This window comes from Podarcis gaigeae (assembly GCF_964106915.1).
Source record: "Podarcis gaigeae genome assembly, chromosome: 3".
In the NCBI taxonomy this organism is placed as follows: Eukaryota; Metazoa; Chordata; class Lepidosauria; order Squamata; family Lacertidae; genus Podarcis; species Podarcis gaigeae.
The window spans coordinates 45683173-45706545 of NC_139680.1; the positions used below are offsets into that span (position 1 = coordinate 45683173).

General features: G+C 41.0%; 1 protein-coding gene and 1 long non-coding RNA gene across 3 annotated transcripts in view; one reads left to right on the forward strand and one right to left on the reverse strand.

The window, feature by feature from the left end:
• The window catches only part of KLHL32 (kelch like family member 32), a 66760-nt gene that overhangs the window by 21609 nt on the left and 21778 nt on the right, over positions 1 to 23373 (forward strand). The window contains exons 5-6 of one of the 2 annotated variants that reach the window (XM_083731278.1): positions 3839 to 3937; positions 15783 to 15998. In XM_083731278.1, the coding sequence (XP_083587404.1) occupies positions 3839 to 3937; positions 15783 to 15998 (315 nt within the window). The remainder of the gene's footprint in view (positions 1 to 3838; positions 3938 to 15782; positions 15999 to 23373) is intronic. The other variant, XM_083731279.1, reaches the window with a different exon arrangement.
• LOC310841088 lies at positions 5442 to 11829 on the reverse strand. The gene is made up of 3 exons (XR_014562340.1): positions 9444 to 11829; positions 6965 to 9275; positions 5442 to 6885 (listed from the first exon to the last, which is right to left on the reverse strand). It is a non-coding gene; the product is annotated as an uncharacterized lncRNA (long non-coding RNA).

The window sequence follows — 23373 nt, forward strand, 5'->3', positions numbered from 1 at the left end:
GATTCAAACCTGCAACTTCAGAATCATCAGCACCATGCTCTAACCAACTGAGCTATATATTACAGGTCCTCTGCAGATAGCTAAATGAAGACAGTCTCAGCATTGGGAAACACATTCAAATCCATACTCAGCTATAAAGTTCACTGGATGACCTTGGGCCAGTCACTCTCTTTCAGCCTAACTTCTCTGACAGGTTTCTTACCAGGAAGGAATAGTGATGACATGGGAGGTATGTAGGAAGAATGAGAGAGAGAAGACTACAATCCTATACAAGAGATGTGGAGAACCTTTGGCCTTCCAGTGTTGCTGAACTACAACTCCTATCAGCCACAGCAAGCATGGCCCAGTGGCCAGAGATGATGGGAGTTGCAGTTCAGCAACATTTGGAGTGCCAAAGGATAGCAAGTCCCAAAAAAATCTACAGGACATACTGCTGAGTAGACCTCTATAGGATAATGTAAATGACCCCTGTTAATGCCCCACAAGTGCAGTACTTGGTATGCTATAGGAGACTTGCTCATTTGTTTTTAGTCAGCCCTCTGGTTCATCATCTTACAAGGAGTTAGTAAACCATGTTGGATTGTGTTGTATGTGAAACAACTTATCAGATAGGTAGTACTTTGATTATATAGGTAATGCATTCAATCTCCTTAAAATATGTGTTTTGTTATTTCTCAGTTTCATTTATTTATTTAAACAGCAGGAAAGTGGAACGTTCCTTTTCTGTATAAAGTGGGTTTCTTGAGACCTCTAGTGAAAACAGCTGGTGTTGCAGGATTGGATATTAAAATGGGAAAAGGAAATCTGTCTGGAAATACTTCATTATTCCTGTTCAACAGAAGCAGTGTTCATTAGAAATGATTGTTAGACACACTTGTAAGGTTATGGGAAACTCTCAATACAAAAATAGTCATCTCCCTATGAATTATATAATAATTTTTAGCAATTATATTTAGGATACTGTCTAGAGCTATTAGATCATGTTTTAAAGTGTATACAGTGGTACCTCGAGTTACAAACGCCTCAGGTCACAAACACTTCAGGTTACAAACTCTGCTAACCTGGAAGAGTTACCTCGAGTTGAGAACTTTGCCCCAGGATGAGAACAGAAATCGTGTGCTGGCAATGCAGCGGCAGCAAGAAGCCCCATTAGCGAAAGGGCGATTCTAGTTAAGAACAGTTTCAGGTTAAGAACGGACCTCCGGAACGAATTAAGTTCATAAGTAGAGGTACCACTGTATTAAGTTATGATGTCAGGTTATGTTTTGAACCTGTCTTTAACTTTTTAGCAGTCACTGCATAAGATTTAATGCAGTCCTTTTATATTTAGTTGGTTGCTTTCTTAACTTGATCTAAGTTTGTTTATCTAGTACTTTTCATGAGGTACTGTTGATGGCTGCTGCATTTGACCAAAGACAAGCCTTAAAAGATCAGGCTTGCAGTTCAGGAATGACTGAGCCAACCTTGATACTGAAAGCCCCTGTTGAATGTCATGCCTTTTGTCAGCTAAACCTAGTGCACCAGCTACAACAGAAGTAGCCAACATGGTTCATTCCAGAGGGTTTTGGTCTCCCACTTCTATCAGCACCAGCTGGTATGGCCAATGGCCAGGGCTGATGAGAGTCCAGTAACATCTGAAAAGGCACCATGTTGACTACCCCTGAGCTATAACTTCTCCAGGACAGAGATAGCTTATCAGAATGATCCATAGGCTGTTAATTCCAGGTGGGTTACCACAGTGCAGGTATTCCTTTGACATCTCATAAACTTCTTTTAGTTCAGAACACAGCTGTCTGGTTCCTCCCTGGCATTTTGTGACCTGATTGCCGAATAGAGAGACAGACACAGAAGCTGGGTTGAACTAGGGGCACTTCAGTTAAGAGTAAAACCCATAAAAAAACCCTGTTGAGGGAAAACATTATTGCAGGAGCAAACCTGAACCTGAACAACAGCAGTCACTGGGGAGACCAAAACTCCTGCCTGCAGGAAGGGGAGGCAAGGCTGTCAAGCCTGCCTCTCATTCCCAGGTCACCCCATGATGGTGAGTAGGAATGCCTGTGCTGCTCCATCCCCACCCACTCAAGGCCCCATAGCTTTGGTCAGCTGAAGCAGTTTAGCCTCAAGGCCCCTTATCCTACCATAGAGATGCAGAGCCCAGAGTGTAAGCCTCGGGGGCAGCCCATCACCCAGAAAGGTGCCCAAAGCCTAAAATGCAACTACTTTCCTTCCTGAACCACCAAAATCAACCAAACTGGAGATCAGATTAGCCAAATAAACAGTACAGCAGACCATCTGATGCCTAGCACCCAGCTATTCAGTATGGAATAGGCAAAAAACAAAACAAAACAAAACCCCACAAACAGGTGGATCAGCCATAAATTCACATGGAGAGACAGGGAGGGAGGGTGGTGGGTGCTGCTGCCAGGAAAAGAAGAGGGAGAGAGGTGGCAGCACAGCACTTAAATGACAGCCTGTCTCTACCCCACTCTCAAACATGTGACTGACACAAGAGAGTCAGACAGGCTGTCTCCTTCAGCCTGAATAGGCCACAGATTTGCCCTGCTAGCTGGTACCAAGGCAGAATGGGCAGCGGAATGCAACAGCTTCACTTGTTAGTTTTTTTCTAAGCACAAGAGCTGGTTTTAAATGGCTTGGGATCTACCCTCTTAAGTTACAGTAGGTCATTTGTGGTCAGTGTTAAAATTTCATTAACTGTGGCATTTATCCCCAGAAAGGCTCACCTGGTACCTATGCTGATATTACAGTGTCAGGTGAAGAAGGTTTTGTTTTCCCAGCTTTACTTACTAAATCCAAAGGTCTGTTTCAAACATTGTTCCATGCAGCAGCAAGGAGAACACAAGTAGATTTCTCATGGGTGCAAAATACATAATACAGCTTCAAGTATGCAGTCTGAACTTGGATGAAGTTCAGATACATCCGTCCTGGTGGATTACTTGGCTGGAAGAGAGGAGTGAGGAACAGGAAGGGAAGCAGCTTCATTTCCACATGGAAAGAGGGGGATTACCTAGTTGAATCTAGGAATAGAGCTCTATGGTCATAACCCCTTCATGCACTAACTAGCACTCATGCACAGTTACGTTTGACTGTAATTTCCCACAACAATTACTTGGAATGTGTTACGTTCACATCCCCCCTCTGTTTGTTTGTTTATGGTCCTTACTAGCTCAATTGCAGATCTCAAAGCTGCTAATGTGGAAAGTTTCATGTAGATGACAAAAACCTGGGGGATATCTCTGTGGTAGTGTAAAGTAGCTACATTTGTGCAAAGTTAGAAACAAAACAAATAAGTTATCTGTTGAACATTCTAGTGACTATGCACACAAGGTGGACGTGTTGACAATATTTGCCTTCGTTTGGTAATCGTGTGATCAGTGTTGATGTGTTTGTAGTAGTATGCAAATCTGGCAGCTTCTGCGCAAGGCAAATTAACCCAATGACTGCCCTCACTATGAGCTGCTGAGAAAACATGGGCTAAAGCAATAAGTGGGCATCATGCAGCATATTGGTTGTATGAATCTGCTGTAAGGAAAATGTTGTTAATAGGTGTAATTTAATAATATTTGCTGGCTACAGAAATAAGTAGCAGTGCTTCTCTCTCCTTCCTGTCTGTTGTGAAGAGAAACAACAGTGCCTGCTTTTTAACTGTAGTTAAGCCGTTTGTTTGAAAGGGTTTTCAAACACAATGCAAAACTTTATAGATTGTGCACCTGGAGTGTTGTAAGAATTGACAGCTTCAAACATCACATTGAATATTTTGCAGAGCACTTTCAAGGACAAGTTCCTTACAAGTTCTCTTTCTCTTTATTCCCCAATACAGGTACTCTTGGAACCAGGTGTGATTCAAGATGTGCTTGCTGCAGGGAGCCATCTGCAGCTGCTGGAAATGCTTAGTTTATGTTCTCACTATCTTATCCAGGTAAGGCTAAGGGGCTTGATTCTCCCCTTTATTTGGTTGCACCTAGCTTAATTCTTAAGTCTGTGTTACATGTGTGAGGTTGAGATGAGCACCTTCAGCTGTATGACAGGAGGCAAGAACTACACAATACCTTGATTATGACTTTGAACTGGACTTCTGTTTAGCCTTTGATCTGTACAGGACGGATTTCTTTTGAGAATGGAGAGGCAGGAAATCAGGTATATGCCCCTGTGTTCTCCAGAAAAGACAACTGTAATGTGTGGAACATGTGGCTGCCTTTGAAGATTGTTCAAACACTTCCATTAGTGCAGGATATTGCTGTTTAGATTACTAACTGGAACTGGACATTATTATTATTATTTTGTCAGTTTTCTCATATAAATTTCTCAAAGTGACTCACAAACACAATCAAAACACTCAAACAATTACAATAAACACAAGTACATCTATACACATTGTGAGAATGATTCACCTGTGCTATGTCAAATGCTCAGGTTTCCTGTCTGTTTTGAGGTCCAATTCATAGTGCTATGTTTAGACCGTCATGGCTTAGGTGGTGCTTTAAGTACCCTGCTCCTATCTCCATCTGTGCACCTTCCTGTCCATTCTTTAGGCTAAAGAGGGTCAATATTGCCTATGTACTTTCTGTACAAGTAAACAGCTATATTGCAGGGTTCCCGCAGAGCATTGTTTCAACAACAGGGATCTACCCAAACCTTTTCAGATACAGACATTTTGGTGCTTAGAATGCAAAGTCATTTTAAAACAGCATTTTTGGGACCGGGAAACTGTTCCTTTTCTGCAAAACATAAAATAAAAAGAAGAATCACTGAATTGTAATAGTTCTTTTCTCAGTGCATTTGTCACAAAAGTGAATGCTTTGTGAAAGGTGGTTCACAGAGCATCTGGAGCACTCGCTGGTGGGTGTCTGCAACTTCACAAATGATTAGCTACCCCCTCTGCAATATAATGGTCTCCCCTCTTCCAAAATAGAAGTTACTTACAGGGCTGCCAAAAAGTGATCAAATGGCTGTCTCAGCCCATCATTTTTATGGCTTTAGGGTGCTCTTTCCCCTCTATTTTTTGCCTGCAGATTACTGGGTTGACGGCAAGAGAAGTAGAAACAATAGCACTCATCTTGTCTGATCTATTGCCGCAGTTTGAAGTGGTGAGATAACTGTTCCCCCTTGTGGCGATTCCCCCCAGCCGCTGTATTTGCTATAGGGTTTGTATAGTGTACAGCGAATCTAGAAGAACATTAACCAACACTAACGCTTTTTATTGTTGTTGTTGCATTACTCTTATGAACATATTGCCTGATGAAAACTATTGAAAAGCTTGGAAGCTTGCCACCATTTTGTGCTTGTTCTCAATAAAAACATTGTCCATTTGGGATCTTTTAAACCTTCATCAAGTCACTCCAGTTTTCTCATTCTAAATGTGGATGCGTCTGTATTGCATTTTATGTATAGAGATAAGATTCAGATGCCTTTCCATTCTGTGGCTGCTAGTTTTGATAGTGGATGAAGGAGCCAATCTGGCATTTATCTCTCAAGACCTGGGTGGGTGAGCTGGGGGGAGTGAGTTGGTTCACTGTAGTGTAGTGTTGGGAACTGTTGTCATGAGAGACTGCAGCATGCATACCATTGGTGGTATGGAAATCAGAGATAGTGTCCTCTCTGACACTGTGGGGTAAATCCTGTATACTGGTATACTGCGGAGCTATGTGCTATTAAATAGGCTGCATGACTGCTAGAGCAGATGGTGAAAGTACCACTGCAAAGTTGACCAAGCATGAGTTAGAGCACATAATGGTGCCTACTTAGTGGTGATGAAAACAATGAAGCAGACCTACTCCATTGGATCATTGAGTAATTGCCCAGTGGAGCTCTTCAGGGTGGTCTGTGAGCTCTTGAGACTTATATTGGTAGATGGAACACACCCAGGACACCTCAGAGACCCTTTGTGATTTCCTTGCTGTGTGCTTTGAGGACAGTCACCTGCCTTGGTAGTGAGCTTGATGCCGTGGTTGACACAACTTCTAGTAAGGTTTCCAATGCTCCATCAAGCCTTTCAATGTGAGATCAATTTCAGTTCTTGCAGCACAACATGTGCCAAGTGCTTGCAAGTATGCACCCAACCATGTGTCCTCTTGATCCTTGTCTTTCATGGCTGATTGAAGCTAGATTGGAGGTGGGGAGCTAGGTGTTTTTAAGTGGGGGTGGGGTGGTGCCTTCCACCTTGAAGAAGACACTAGTGTGGCCAATCCTGAAGATAGCATTGTACAAGTGTTTCTCATCCCCCCTGGCTCTGGAGCTACAGGTGCTGAAGGACACCATATTGTCTCCAGTGCTGTTTAACATCAAATCATATTTGGAATTAGTCATTAGGAGATTTGGAGTGAGGTATGATCAATATAGGGATGCGGGTGGTGCTGTGGGTTAAACCACAGAGCCTAGGAATGCCGATCAGAAGGTTGGTGGTTCGAATCCCCGCAATGGGGTGAGCTCCCGTTGCTCGGTTCCAGCTCCTGCCAACCTAGCAGTTCAAAAGCACGTCAAAGTGCAAGTAGATAAATAGGTACCACTCCGGCGGGAAGGTAAACAGTGTTTCTGTGCGCTTCTCTGGTTTCGCCAGAAGCGGGTTAGTCATGCTGGCCACATGACCCAGAAGCTGTACGCCGGCTCCCTTGGCCAGTAAAGTGAGAAGAGCGCCGCAACCCCAGAGTCGGTCATGACTGGACCTAATGGTCAGGGGTCCCTTTACCTTTACCTTTATGATCAATATGCTTATGATGCCCAACTCTATTTCTCTGTGACATCTGAACTGGGTGAACTATTCACAGGTCCAGGGAACTGGCCTGGATGGGGCTGCACTCTTTCTAAAGGAGCAGGTTGTTGTAGACCCAGTTATTGGAACCCCAGGTGTTCCTTGGTGCCTTTAACCAGCTGCAGCTAATAAGACAACTACCACCATTCTTGGTATAATTGGTATAATTTAACCATAGGTGTTCATGTATTAGATTACTGCATTGTCTTCTATGTGGTATGAAGGTTGGTCTCAAGGATACAGCTAATGTAGACAACTAGCTGGCCAGAGAATTAGGAACTGGAAGGTATATAATGTCATGAATTCCTTAGAACTTTTGCCGACTCATTAGTTGCTCAGTGTTTTAATTAAGCAACACTGAACTGTGTTGAAGTTTGCTGTATTCCCGAGGGTTTGGTTTTAATCTTGAATTTCTGAATTGAAGGACTAGAAAGATTTGCAGGATTTCTTTTCACCCCATGCCCCTCTTAGAATGTGGACAGGAATTTATGGTGGCAACAGCTGTAGAGAAGTCCAGTAGAGTGACTCTTCGATACAGTGCTGTTGTCTTTATTAAGAAGCAGTAACAATCACAGCAATATGTTCTATTTTTACATTCAGTTATCTGAATTATTACTGGCAGGCAAGGAGAAGTGCTGGAAAGTGTTGTGGTTTTTCTTCCCGGGAGCTTTTATTACCTTGATAGAAAGACTTGATTAGACACTGGGGCTTAGTTTATGATACAACTAAAGTCTATATAGTTAGGCTAATTCATAGTTTAACATGTGCAGGGAATTAATCTTACAAAAGGTGCTGTGCTACAATCCACATGGGCTGGCAGGAGCTTTTGTTAAGCGTCTACATTCATGCAGTCCTTACAACACGGCAAATAATGTTTTAAAGGCAGGTTGTTTCCCCCCATAACTTGGTTTTTGAACCTGTGAACATCTGCTGACTGAAAGGTGCTAGGTTCAGGGGTAGCAAGTGTGATGTAGGTCTTGCCCTGTGGCAGTTGCTTAAAGTGGCAGATTTCATGGAGCACACAATTTTCCTGCTTGTCTGTCATTTTGAAAAGGCAGGGGAGAAGGGAATCACAAGACACACTGCCTGTGATGTTTGATCTGTGCTGGTGGTGTGACACATGAAGCAATAAGCATGCATTTGGACATCCATCTAGGAACTGCATCTTGATTTCATTCATTCAGATATTTGCTGAATGATAATGACGTGTACTATATATATATATATATTTATCCATCTTATCACTTAATTTCTGTTTCATTTGTCAAGTGGAATTGGTTGGTACGTGCAAATATTACATGTCCTGTAATTTATCAGCCAGCATTTGAGCAGAGGGGAGTCTCACTGGACTTGGGATGGGTGGGAAGGTTTCAGGTTTTAAAACAATAAAACCGGTATTATAGATGATTGGGGTGTATTTTGTTTTGTCTTGAAAGACTCTGGAATCCCCACAATACTCACTACTATGCAGTAGGTGGCAGTGTAAGCCCACTTGTTTGAATAAATTAAAGCGTCAGAAAGAACAAAAATGAAAAGAAATTATTTATTTTGCTCCATATTAGTCTTGTGACCTAATCAGTAAAAAAGTCATTATTCACACAACACTGGGCAATATGCATTGTAATTTTTAACAAATAATGGGGAACTGTTAACGGTTTCACAGGAAATACAGCCCTGTCTTGTGCAGCAGTGGTCATTTATCATTGCACTTTGTGAAATCACTCATTTGTTCTAATTTGAATGTAAATGACTCTAAGGTTTTACAAATAAGGTGACAGACTCACATAAATGTAATTGCAGGGTTCATCTCTCTCTTTTTATATATCACTCATTAAGTTATGAATTAAATACATCGTATTAAACCAGGGGCATGTCCAATGATGATATTGTAATGGCAAATTACTCTATGCTATTAGAGGTGTATTTTTTATTCATGGACATTAATTTGTCATTAAACGGCATTAGTTTAGCACTTTTATGTGGGATACGTGACCTGAAAGAGGAGACTTGCTTCTCTAATGTGAGAGAATAGGAAATATGAGTACCAGATGCATGTAGCCCTTTTACCTCTTGGAAAGAAATGGAGGAATATTTTATTTCAGCTTCCCCAGTCCTATCCACCCACATGCACAAAATTTTTAAATTGGTTTTTATCCATGTTAATAGACATCTCTGAAGAATGAGTAGCCTTCATATTTTAAATCTTGTTTCTCATCCAAAAGCTACTGAGAAAGGTTAAGATGGGAAAAGAATAAGTTCATCTTCAGATGTCTGTCAGATGCTTGCCGGGTTTTGAGTGATTATTCTTTTCGGCAGCCTAAAATAGAAGTGATAATCTGCTTTGCTTTTAGCAAAGTGGGAAACTTATTAGGTGGGCCCTAGGACTTCTGTTATCTCTCTCTCTCTCTCTCTCTCTCTCTATATATATATATATATTCATGCTTACATAAAGTAAAGCCCCAATCAAATATGAAACCTGCACCACAAAAATAAGAACACATGTTCAGTACTTGGAATCAGTGGCGTAGCGTGGGTTGTCAGCACCCGGGGCAAGGCAAGTAATTTGCGCCCCCTAACTCGTGGATATGCGCCCCCTAACCCGTGGATTTGCGCCCCTACCCCCCAGATGTTGCGCCCAGTGCGGCTGGCCCCCCCTGCACCCCCCACGCTACGCCACTGCTTGGAATGAATTAATGAAAAGTACATATGAAATTCGAATAATCTGCTCTTGTTGGCAAGATCTGGGTTGATAGAATCATATAGTTGGAAGGGACCCAAGGGTCATCTAGTCCAACCCCCTGCAATGGAGGAATCTCGGTAGGGAGCAGAGAAAGTGTATCTTAAAGTTGGGTGATCAGGCTGAAGAAGTAGGTTCTAAAATGTATCTGCAGGCCATCAAAGCTCTATTGTGCCATTGCAGTCAAGAAGGTTTTGAAATATCCTGAAGACCCCTGCCTCAAAGAAAAAAGCAGGATCTGTGGGTGGAAACAGATTGCCACATGTGAAGAGCCCTTGCTGGTTGCAGCCCTGAGCATACAAAGAGTGCCAAATCTGGAAAGGAAACGTAGCAGGGAAGATGTGGCGCAGGGTGTGAAATATTGGGAACAGTAATGGTTTTGATAGGACTGGTTCTCTCAATCTCTGAACCACAGCTAAGAGAGCAAAAGTCTCCTGTGGACATGCAGACTTCCTCTTTTCTATCTCCTGTACCCTACCTTCCTCATCTCCTTTTCAGTTAACTGTGATTAGCATAACATCTGAAACAATGTTAATGATAATGATGGGATTGTGCAAAGCCAAGTTAAAGATAACCATGGGTTAGTATTAAAGCACATGACTTGACTAGGATTAGAAGGGAGGGGGGCATTTTTAGCAGGAAAGAAATAGGGAAAGGCAGTTTGGGAACCCAAATGGTGCTTCTAATCTGGGGTGGGGAGAGTTGCCCTATTTAAAACAGTGAAAATCTGGACAGAAAAGTTGTTTGCTTAGCATTTTGGGCAAAATTGCAAACAACAACAACAACACAACCCTGTATTTGAACTATTTTTTTTTGGGGGGGTGGCAAAAACAGCACTGCAACACTGGCAGACTTCCCCGGAATTTTTTCTCCATTTTTGCCCAGACACTGCTGCCGACTGCAGTATTTTGGATATGTCTGGACCTATGGCAACCCTAGGGGTGGGCAGCTTTTCAGTGGTGCCCCCCTTTCCCTAGAGTGGCCCACTCGATGTCTATAATGACATATTGTCAGCATTGGGCCATGGTCTTTCTGTCTACCCAGGCCTTTTAATGTATTTTAATATTTTTAATCCTACGTTGAATTGGGCTAATGTTCCTTTATCTCATTGGATGTTTCGTTTTATAATTTGATCCAAGCCGTGTGTTTCCTAGAAGATTTGGTTAATAGGTGATGGATACATTATTGTTGTATTATTTATCAATGACGTGATAGATCTCCTAGGAATTTATTTGCCTAAATACCAGTTGAAATGAATGGAAGATACCCAAGAACACTTGAGATATTTGCATAAATCCTAATTATGTCAATGAGGTTTGTAGAGGAGCTTCATGGTCGCTTTTTGCCGCAGAAAGTATGCCTACCTGTGTGGATATTATGCTGCAATAGATGTGAGTTTGCAATTAAGCCTCTGCAGGGTTAATACAGCTATGGTGTGGCAAATGATATAAAATGCTGGAAATTGTAGTGATTTTGAAAGGGACTGGTTTTCTTATATATATGTTGATCTGCCAAATCTAAGGTGTAGATAGTGTTTGATTATATAGTCAAATAAAAATCTGGCATTTAATATAGGATGGACGTTGGTTTGCCAAGTGCGCTCGGTCTTTCTCTCTGCGTGTGTTTGTGTATATTTGGGGGAGGAGGTTAATCTCTGTAGATAGGATTTTATATATGGTTTCCACATAATTTTACTATATTACCTATTTCTTATTAGTCAGAATCTATTGTCATAAAATGCAACCAGTTAAAGATAAAACTATCTCTTTATTGCTGTTCAGATACATATACAAACTCTGTACCTCTAGCTGGTAGTTTGAAGTATATACACTTTTTGATATTTTAAATTGAATTATCGTTTCATCTTGGAACTGATGAAGGGAGGGGCAAAATCACCTTCAGTGCATCATGTTTGCGTATAGGAAGGGCTGCTGGTATATGGATGGAAAATCACGAATACCTTGATTTATAATTATTCTGTAATCCAAAAACAAAGCAGGTGGAGTAACAACTGGGTATGATGCCTTGGATATTAATGGCTTGGCTGAGCGATGGAATTTCTAAAGCTGTATACACTTTTTCCTGTCTTAATTATGCATTCATTAGAAGCTTTTATACCCAACAGAATAAAGTAAATATTTTTTGATCTCTGTAGTGTGCTCCCAGATTGTAGATTTGCACAGCAGGGTCTTGATAATCTGAATAAATTGTATTTCCCTAAGGAGTTTATCTTTCAAATAAGGTCATAAAGAAATGCAGTCTCTCCCCTTAGTTCTCCTTGTGTTTTTCTTTTCTTTTTATAGCACAGCACACAGGAACAGAGGTATATTGTACTCTGCTGTGTACTTGGTTGTGATTAACTCTCATTTATCAGCCTCTTACTTACACACATCCTTTCGGTGGCACATGCAGTGCTTTTCTTAAACGTATAAAGAAAAACAAGTGATATGAAATAATACTAAAATAGAATGTTGACGAGTATTTTCCTATACACTGTAGTTGGTGTCTCTTTCGGCATACGTAATGTGTATATGTTGAGAGCCATAGGTACAGTATAATTTGCAGCGCTGTGAGCCATATAAATTCACGGGACTCATATATATCATTTATTAGGAGTGTGGGCACTTTGAAAAATATCCTGCAAGCTCTCTTGTAGAAGTTCTGCTAATCTGATGCAATAAGATTTTTTAAGTGCACGCTCACGGTTTAAACCTTTCTGCAACCCAATCCTTTTCACATTTACTTTTTAAAGTAAACCCCCCTGAATTTAGTTGCATTTTTTTATTGGCTTGTAGGTTGGACTACATGAAGTACTTTCCAACTTTAAGATATGTTCCCAGTGTAAGTGTTCAGAGGGTTCAGAGCCGTGTGCAGAAGTTCCTATGATATTTTCAGTAAGGCTTCTAGAATACAGATGATTGAATTAATTTTAAAACAAAGTTTGAAAAGAATTGACACGCATTCACAAGCTATGAGAGCGTTTTCATGAAGCAAAACACCAAAGTATTTTGCTTCGCTTCTTTACATTTATACTCCACCTTTCCATTAAAAAAAATGCCTAAGGCAATTAACAGTGAAATTCAGAACAACAACTCTCCAAACTAATTCATAAACAAGCAACCAATATCACAATAAAATAAAGAGGAGTAGTTAAAAATGGCAGCCAGTTTAAAATGTTATTAAATTATGTATGCTTGGTCACATTTTAACCAAGCAGGCGAATCACTGCATGAATAAATAGTAATAAAAAGCATGTGTTATATGGGAAAAGCTCCTTCTGATCATGTAAGTATTTTGAACCAGTGCTGGTAGTGGGGAACTTTGATTTCCTCCCTTCCCCTGCAACCTCAAGTATCACCTTCCATATTGCTCTATATTCTGAGCAGAATTGCACTCAGAGGATGCTCTTCCTGACAGGACCAAAGTCTGGATCCAGTCACTAAATTAAGAAACAGGGCATAATCCAATCAATGATAAATATTGTAAGCTTCACTTATTTTTATATGGTATAGGATTACACTTTCCAGTTTGAAATGAGTAGAGTTAAGCATGCTTTGGCTGGGTTGTGCCATTTGAACGTGCATCAGTAGAGCAACATTTAGTATTGGCATTCTCCTCCTTAGTTTAATGTGCCCCATTTTCTTACAAAGGTACCCAATAGCTAATAGTGATTATAATTTATTGCAGCCTGCAGGAAACCTGGCTACCATTGGTGACTTAGAATTGATGATTGGCAGTGGGCCTATAAATTATCTGCCTGACCCATGAGAGAGATCTGGGTGTCTGGTAGGCTAGTGCAACACTTGAGGACAAGTTGAAGGAAACTGCTCTCACCTGAGTTCTCTGTAGTATCACAAACCTATATGAGATTATGGGAGTAACAAAACAGGAAACAGGGATGGGGAAGCCAACCAGTGATTGTCAACATTATTCATTAGTGTGTACCTCTGAATTTTCAGGCAAGCACAAAAGTTGAATAGAGCTATGCTGATGGTATACATTATATAGAACAATAAATAAATAGTTTGATGGTCCAGACTTTCACATGTGTATGTTGACATTCATTGGACTTCAATGCAACATATATAATAATAAAATGGTAAAGCATTTGAAAGTGAAATTGCTGTCACAAGCTGTGGTCAGTTCTGGATTGCTCCTAACAACTATAACTGCATTTCTGAACTGAATTACTTTTTAGTAGATGTCTTAAAAAATACTACTGTTCCTATAACATTTTTGTTTTGAAATGCATTCCAAGGAGGCAGTTTAGATTGCTATGTTTCAGATAACTGCCTTAATATATTTTTAGGGGGGGGTGGGTAGCAAAAGAAGATAAAAAGTTCAACACCTGCAGACAATTCCTGTACTTTTGTCATGTCATTATGCTTCCAAAGCCCTATCGCTGATTGGAAGGTGGGTTATCTGATCAGTAATATACATCTCAAATCTCAGCATGACATTTTTTGGCATGCAGCTTCATCAGCTGGGTAGCAGTGTATCGCAGTGTATAATTTTAAGCTGAAGAAGTGATTGGTATTACAATGGAGTGAATTTTGTTGGAGGAGGCTGATATACTTAGCTTCCTTGGCTGTGGAATTCAGAACTAAAGTTCTTGTATCCTGAGTGGGCAAGGACTCGGTGCTGTTTAAAATAATAATGTGGGACAAAGTTTGAGATCCTTAAAAGCTCCATATTCAAGTTGTTTATCAGACTGACCATATGTATAAGAGAGGTAGCTGATAGCTGCAGCCCAGTGGTTCAAACAGTGGTTAAAAAGCAGGACTACAACTCCCATCATCCCTTGCTAGCTAGGGATGGTGGGAGTTGTAGTCCAACAACACCCGGGGGCCCAAGTTTGAGAAACACTGAGTGAAAGCATAGGTTATAGAGAAGGGAGTGTGGAACAGTGAACTTGGGAGGCATGGGTTCAAATGTCTACACAGCCTGTCACTGTACTGTGGCCTGATTTTCTTACAGGGTTACTGCAAGAATAAAATGTGATAACAGTATATAATGCCAGTATAGAAAATATGGGGAGTGCTTGTGATAGCTAATATCAATAATTTTTCTTTTCACACTGGCCAGGATTTGAAGAGCTGCATTAGGTGAGCCCAAGGACTGGGCTCTTCCCATTTGATCTTTTAAAAACTTGGAATGGTAGATTCCAATCTGCTTTTGAAACTCTCCTGAATTTCCAGAAGCCTTGTATGGGGTGCACTGTTAAGGAAACACAAATTTATTTTGAAATAGGAGAAGGGCTTCTTCATCTGAAGTTATCTCCCACACTTAAAAATAATAATATTGAGAACCACAAGTATTTACTTGAATCAAATAGAAACATCAGCAAACAAATAACTCCAGCCAAAAGAAAAGATTCAGCAACTGCAATGGCATGACGGCATAATATTTTTTTCTCATTATGGTTCTCATCACCATTATCTTAGTTATCCAAAGGACCTGACATCTTAAACAACATCAACCGATAATTCTCTGAACAATTGAATCCATTATTTTCCCCTCACATTTCAGCCTTGTACTTTCAGTGATGTTAGCAAGTTGTTTTTCAAGTTATGACATTGGGATATTGTATCCCAAAATCTCAATAAGTGTGGGCACTCCACCAGAGATGAATATATGTGCCCTGCTGGCTATAACTTCTTCAAACCCTAGCACTAGGCCTCTCCCAAAACTGGGGACATGGTACCTAGCAGATACATTAAATCTCATCAGGGCATGATACCATGTTTTTAATATATTTTCTCTGAAACAGAGCCATTTCATCTTCTGGATGTTCTTTCAGGGACTAGGTGGAATTTCTTCCCCTATAACTCTGTTCTAAACCACCCTAAGAAAGACCAGGTTTCCTGAGGAATCTTCTGCTAATGTAAACTCCCTCAAATCATCATCTTCACCCAAAGCCAAGGAAGGTGTGACAGCTGTTGTAGATTGCTCTCAAATTTCCCTGTTACAAAAGAAATTTGATTGATTTACACACTAGCTAATCTGTCTCTCATTTGCTCTTTTGTGAATCAGCAGATGTTGGTTTAGAAGTCCCTAAGTTGGTACTGTACCTTCCCCTTCTAGCCCCTAAAATGTCTCTTTGTCTGTAGATAAATGAATTATTTCATATGGGAACAAGGTTGGGTTTATTTGGGATTAATTTGGATTACCGTGTTTTCTTCTATACCATAAATATGCAGTGTTTGAACACATTGCTGAGTTTTTCAGTTCTGCTTGAACTTTGTTCTCCTAATTTTTCTTCTTCTTTTATTTGACCAGGAGTTAAATAGCTTTAATTACTTGGACCTATATAAACTTGCTGACCTATTTAACCTCACTTTACTGGAAAAAGCGGTGGTTGACTTCTTGGTAAAACACCTATCTGAGCTACAGAAGAACCACCCAGAAGAAGTCCTGATGCTACCATACTGCCTCATCCGAGAGGTCTTGAAGAGTGACCGACTCACGTCACTGAGCGAAGAACAAATTTGGCAGGTAAAGTGCAATGATAATTGGAAGTGTATGTTAAACTGTAGGAGGACTAGGACTGTGGACCCTTGAGCATTACAGAAAAGAAAATGATTAAGAACAAATCACGTTTTTCGTGGAAGCAACAGAGGAAAATTATTGACGCACAATCTGTATACTGAGGAATTGTGACCGTGTGCAATGGAGTGCTGTTCCAGCAGAACTCATGCTTCATGACCAAACCCTGGGGTGGGGGAGAGCTGGGCAAGGATAAAGGTAAAGGTAGCAGATGACTCTGGGGTTGCATGCACATCTCACTCTACAGGCCGAGGGAGCTGGTGTTTGTCTGCAGACAACTTCCAGGTCATGTGGCCAGCATGACTAAGCTGCTTCTGGTGAACCAGAGCAGCGCACGGAAACGCCGTTTACCTTCCTGCCGGAGCGGTATCTATTTACCTACTTGCACTTTGACGTGCTTTCTAACTGCTAGGTGGCCTATTTTGTGTAATGTCCTAATGCACTGAGTGACCATCCATGTGTTCTGAAGGTGACCTCTGTTACATCCTTTGGATACCTCTTAATACATTGGGGAGGGTTGCACCCTTGGTTTTTATATCTGCAAAATATGTTAGTTTGATCTAAAAAAAAATCATTTGGGAGATCACATTCTCTGCTTTGATGCATAATTGTGTGGTCTAAATTATTAAGATGAGAGACTGTTGTGCTGCCCCTTGGTGTTCAGTGTAATCTGGTTTGCAATGAGACAAAAATGCAGTGCCATCCCTGAAATGTGTTTTGCTAAGGAAGAGATGCAATATAGATATAGATGTAATGGAAGCCAGAAAATCTAGTGTAAGCATCTTAAACTACAGTAGCACATAGTATAGCTTACACCTCTTGCATTAGTGTATTATTTTCCCAATACTAGCTTATACTTGTTGGAAATTTGTTGAAGGGCAGGGTTTAAAGCAACAACTTCAATGATGATGATAAAGAGACTGGTTCATGAAATTTGTATGTCCACATGAACTCCAGTAGTTCACAGATCCTTTGACAGCCCCACATCTTATCCCTGAGAATTGTGTGGTGTCACCAAGTTTCTGAACTGGGCTACAATGGCAATAGGCCCTTCTTGCAAGTGGGCACTTCTTACTAGGCCATTCCATAGTGCCTATGCATGAGGAGCGTTTTACAGAGTGACTTGGCAGCACCTTAGTATAACCACCTTTGCCCTTCTCAAAGGGGTGAAGGAGGGGTGAATATTCAATTTCAAACCTTTATTGCCAGACAATAGACAAAATTCTGAAAGGTTCAGTACAATAAAATCACTTGGCAAAATCTGAGTCTAACAATTAAAATTGCAAAGAGAGGATCTTTCCCCACACACAATGGACACTGGGACACATTCTTGTTTAGCAGGACATCAGAACTGGGCCAGACGGAAATGCTACTTGTGCAAGTGTTTAGAGCAGTGGATGGGTGGTAGCCAGTGTCTTGGTGTTTTACTGTTGTTTTAGAAGGATGGAATGGTGGGTACAGGTGGTGACTATTTTGGGGAGAGGCTCCATTCCTGCCCCCCATGTGAGTTGGTGGAACATGCATAAGCCTGCCTTGCCCCTGTTTCCCCCCCCCCCTCATTTTACCTTCTTCTGGGTCCAAAAGGACTGTCACATAGGCAGTTGCACATCAGGTGAATGTGCGTAAAATGGTCACCACTTGTATACCTTTTTTGAGCAGTGAGCATAAAATTTGTGCCTTCAAGAGAACCATTTAGCCATGTTCCAGGGTGTCTAATGCAGCCCTGTATTTTCATAAAATGTGTCTCTCTTCCTGTACTGAAGGACGACAGTAGGTGTTTTCTTTGGTGTATTTTAGGTTTCCAGAAACCCCCATAAAAAAGGGTGTGTATTCTGTTCCTTTCACACTTGCAGCTAGCACTGTGTTCCTCGGTGGTTAATGTGCTGTTTTCTGAGTGGCAGCAAACTGTACACTGACCACTTTAGGTGTTATCATAATTGCCTCTCTAACGGTTACTAATGCTGTTACGTAGAATATTTAAGCTATTTTACTGCTGTGGGCAAATATACATATATATATATTTCATTCCTGGTCCTCCAGAATGAATTAAGACATACATAAATATTTGCCAATTCAAGCTTTCAGTGGGCAATAAGAAACTGTTTTTGCTTTATCTTAGTAAATAAGTAATTCCCTCATAGTCAACCCAATACAGGAAAATCAAATCAGGCCTGCTCTGTTGCCTCAAGTGTAGTTAAGTTCATCATTTTTGCTAAGGTTATACTGGTAATGCAATATACCATGGAAGAATCTAATATTCTGCCCAGGGTGAAGATTGGGTATGCCAGAGGATTAGTGTCAATGTACTTTATAGAAGTGAAACTTGATATACAGGCTGGAGACAGAGCTACAGAATCTCATTAAATTGCTGAATTGTTCATTACTGAGCACTCTCCCTTTAATAAAGTGCTCATTGACTTTGACAAATCCCCATCCCGTGTCTTAAAGGACAACAACAGTGCAGGAGGTGCCAGGAAAGGAAGAGGAAATTGGCCCAAATGATTGGGGGGGGGGGAGTATGTATTAGGGAAGCTTATGAGGAATAGTACTCTTTGGTTACTATAGCACGTTAATCGGTGTGACATTGGCAATGCCATATGTAGCCATGTTGTGTATGCACATGCATGCATGCACAGGAATAACTCTGATTTAGTATTCCACCCCAAGGCATCATCCCCTGGCTGAGCTTCCAATAAGCATCGGCCAAAATTTTAATGGTGTATCTCCTCCTTTCTTTTCCCAAGGGCAGGACCCCTGGAGTGGATGGCAATATTGTCTAGGCATAAAGAATTCCTCCACTGTGTCACTGAAGCGATGACTCACCGCCAATGTAGATTCAGGTTTAAGTAGTTAGACGAAAAATATATATCTGACTTTTTGAACACTGTTGAGGTCTGACTACGCATAGAAGTTATCTCAACTAAGCACTGAGCTGCAAGGAAAAGTCTTTCAGTATATAGTTCTGTATTTTCTTGTTTGCTGTGAAATATGCACTTCTAGTAATAGTGAGGGTGATGAGGAGAGATGTTGATGATAATAAGCAAGTTTGAAAAGTTTTAAGTGTTTTTAAAACCAAAATGCCCTATGTGCATTTAACTAAATGAGAAGACTGAATGCATTTTATTGATTATATTTCATTTGCTTTCGATAAGAACGTTAAGGCCATTTTCTCCTTATTATCGCAGTCCATAGCAACCATGGGCAAAAGTCACCCTGTTGTGACTCTGGCCTGTGTTAAGCCTGGAGTCTTGGAGTGGGGACCATTTTGGGTGGGTGGGTGTGGATCCTTATTCCTTTCTCCACTATGCTCTACTGCCAGTATTTAAGACCACATGCAATTGTTCTGATTCACAGGCTCAAAGGAGGGCTAGTGTGAGTGGTTTAATGCAGGGATACAATAGAAGGATGCCCAGAATGCCAGAGGGATCAGTTCTGGTGCTTTCTTAGAATAAAATGTAGACTTAAAAACCAACCTGCAGAGCCTTGCTGCCTTTACAGACTCTGGACAGACACCGAAACAGCAAGCGTTTGTCATGACTTGTCTGCACCCAGGAAAACATTTATGCATTAGTTATACATCAGTTTGGCCAGGGCCTCCCATTAGTCCACTTGCTGGCAGTTATCCAAGACTTACAGATAGCTCGCCTCTCTAGGCCAATAACCATGCATCCTACGCCCACAGACAGGCATAGCATCAAAGCAGGGCAATTAGCATTGGTTACTAATGTTAGCTTTTTATAAGTCCTAACCTGGTCCTTATGTATTTCTTTTAAGGACCATCTTTGCCCATAGTAACCTGTCAGTCTTAAAATTGGCATCAAAAGCCCTGGTCTCTGGTCCTGTAGATGGGTGCACTAGATTCCAGGGACAAGGGCCTTCAAGGCAGCGAGACTGCACTTAGGAGTTCTCTAATCATTTCTAGGATGCTGTTGAAGACCTGCTTTAAAAAATAATTCTGGAAGGCACTTTATGTCCCCCTCCCGATACATTAATGATAGGCAACTTATGTTCATTTCATTGTTGACCTATTTTTTTATAGTGTGAGTTATTTGTGTGTGCGAATGTGATATAAATAACTCTAAATTAAAAAAATATTAAAACTAACCACAAAGCAAGGATATCCAAATTCACTGATTTTTGTGAAAGATTTTCCTTTTCTTCCTTTTTAAGCAGACTTTGAGGTCTTGCTGTAGATTCCCATATGAAAATCACTTTTCAGAATCTGAAACGACTACCTACCACTACCACTTGTGGGGAGGTAAGTCATCACATCTCTGAGCTTCACTGAGAAGAAGGGAGTGATATATAAACAATAAAATAATAATGGTAATGATTATGATGAATCACAGCGGACACATCAGTTTGACTCTTTCTGGTCATGTGATGATCATTTAGTTCTGCATCAGCGTGGTGGCATTTGACATACTGCCATTGATGCAGCAGTAAGAGACAGGGCTGTCGCGAATAATTATTTGTCTATAGTACAAGTTCAACCCCCTCCCGTATTGAGTTGCATCTGTAAGATTTCTAATCTACCCAGAAGTCAACACAAGTTTCTTGTTCTGTCCATATATTTACAATTTCAGACTTTTCTCCCTTTCCAAAGATCTCTCTCTCTGAAGAAGTGAGGGGAAAACAAGGCATATAGTTTAGTAAGGAAAAAGTGAAACTAATATGTGAAGAAGTAATTAGGAGAATCTGAATGTTGTAGCAGTGCTGGAGACTAGGAGAAGAATTGTGAAATCTAGCTATGTTAGAGACGGCTTGTCAACTTGAAAGCCACTCTGAAAGTGGATATATATGGGAGAAAACTCTGGCAACATTAACTGTAGATAACAGATAGCAAGTATGTGTGTGTAGTTAGGCTTTCCACTTTGAGGCTCATGTAATACAAAGCATTTTGTTGTGAACTTGGGCTCTAATAGAGAAGGGAGGATGCAGCCTAAGGGAAGAAAAACACATTTATGTCAGTCGGAAAGTTCTACAAAACAGCCTTGGTAATCATCTATCTGCCAAGACCTTAAGGAAAAGAAGAACCCAAATTGGCTGCTGCAACCTGCTGATCAGGAAATGCATGAATGTTCATGCAGCTACCATTACTGGCTCTAATCTCCTGCGGTGCTGAACTGTAGTCCCTGCCTTGGCAGCTCATAATGTGCTCTGACTGTACATCTGAAATCGGATGTCTGATTATATAGTTATTGAAATGGAATAGAGAAGAAGAAAAGGGTAGTTTTATTGATAATGTTTTGTATCATGACCTTTCTCCAAGGATGCAATTTTAGCCGCACAACAAGCCTGTGAGGGAGGTCAGGCTGAGAAATAGCGACTTGCCAGAGACTGCCCAATGACCATTCATAGCTGAGTAGTTTGAACAGGTATTCACCTCCAAACACAGCCAAAACACGCTGGACATAATAATCATTAAAAAGCAAAACAAAACTGGCCCTTGCAGGGCCTGATAACCTGTGTAGAAAAAACCTCAAAAGCCACAAATCAGAATTTATGGAGCTAAGGGAATGAAGTGACTAAGAAAAGTGGACGATGGCAGTCTGAGAAATTAGGTCCATGTGCAGGTCTTTCATCTGCTCTGATGGCTGTGTCTGGCTTCTCTGGACCCAAAGCTCAGGAATTGATAATCTGTCGCTGGAGAGTTTATCTGCCCTTTTGATGTTGCAAGTTACTCACCTGTATTAGTATTTATTTAGTGATTTCCTCTGCCACACTCTCACCCTGTAAAATAAATACTTGAAACATATAGTTAACATTAACATTTTGTCCCTTAACCACAGATTCCAGAGGCAACTAATAAATATAAGATATCAACATAAAATTACAACAATAAACGACAAAGTGCAGCAACCAACAAATTGCAGTTCAAAACTAGCCAATAGTATCAAGCTATTTCTAAAGCTGAAGAAGTAAGCAGCACATTCTGTTTCCTTGTGAAGCTCATCAAGGAGGAGTCCAGTGGATGGACCAGAGGAGGACAGTGGTTTGCGGTGAAATTTTTCATAAGGGAACAGTTAGGGCCAGAGGTGCCAGCTTGTGAGGGCAATGTCATGCATGTGACATTGTGACATGCTGACATCACGCACATGAGCATCGCGCCTCCCTCCCTAAGCCAGTCAGAAGCTTTCTGGGCTTTGTGAAGGAGGTGCCAGGGCTCTGACAGGATGCTGGAGCTTTCTGCCTCCTTCCAAAAACTGGATAGACCTTGGGAATATGGCAGAACGGATCTTGGACCCAACGGAACCCCGCACCTCCCTCCCTAAGCCAGGCAGAAGCATCCCTGGCTTTGGGAAGGAGGCACCAGGGGAACATTTAGGGGACCAGCCTAGTCCCCTTAGTCCAATGACTGCATGCCACTGGAGGAGGGAATACTAAACACCAAACTCCAGAAGTTGAGAGTACTCTGAGCAGGGTCTTGGAAGAACATCTGAATAGAGGCATGCAGGCAGCCTCATAGAAACACATAGCTCATCAAAGTGAAATGAAACAAGAAACCATCTGTTGAATGCTTCTGCTACAGATGACAAACTGCATGCATCCTAGCAATCACAGGCAGCTTTTGCAGGAGCTGAGTGTCTCATTTATTTCAATGGAGGCATGAAATTCATGAGTGAATGTAACCTGAAAAGGATATCACAATTAGCACTTCGCTTGGTTTTTAAAAAATGTTTTATTTCCTTACCCTCCCACTTTCCCCCCAGCAACTGCACTTCATGCTGCACCAGAGCCTACTTCTGAATTTCCCCCTGAAATTTCACAGGTAACTTTTTAAGGGCAGATAATAGGGTCACAAAGAGTTGGACACAACTAAACAACAATAGGAAAGAAATAATAATGTATACAGCAGTTACTTTTAACTCTGCAGTTGCATTCTGCTGTGTTTCTCTAAAGCATAGACTCTCAACAACACAAGGTATGAACTTAAAATTTGAATTTTTCATATTGCATCCTCAAAAATGACAGCACCAATAAAGTCAGCAGATTGCTCCATGCTCCAATTTCTGTTGTGTTGCTCCCAAACAGAATCTGATATTGTTTTAAAAATACTAGCAAAAAGTGGGAATATTTGTTAAAATACAGTGGTACCTTGGGTTACATACGCTTCAGGTTACAGACTCCGCTAACCCAGAAATATTACCTCGGGTTAAGAACTTTGCTTCAGGATGAGAAGAGAAATCGCACGGCAGGAGGCCCCGTTAGCTAAAGTGGTGCTTCAGGTTAAGAACAGTTTCAGGTTAAGAACAGACCTCCAGAACGAATTAAGTTCTTAACCCGAGGTACCACTGTCTGTATTGTTGCTTACCTCGTGTGT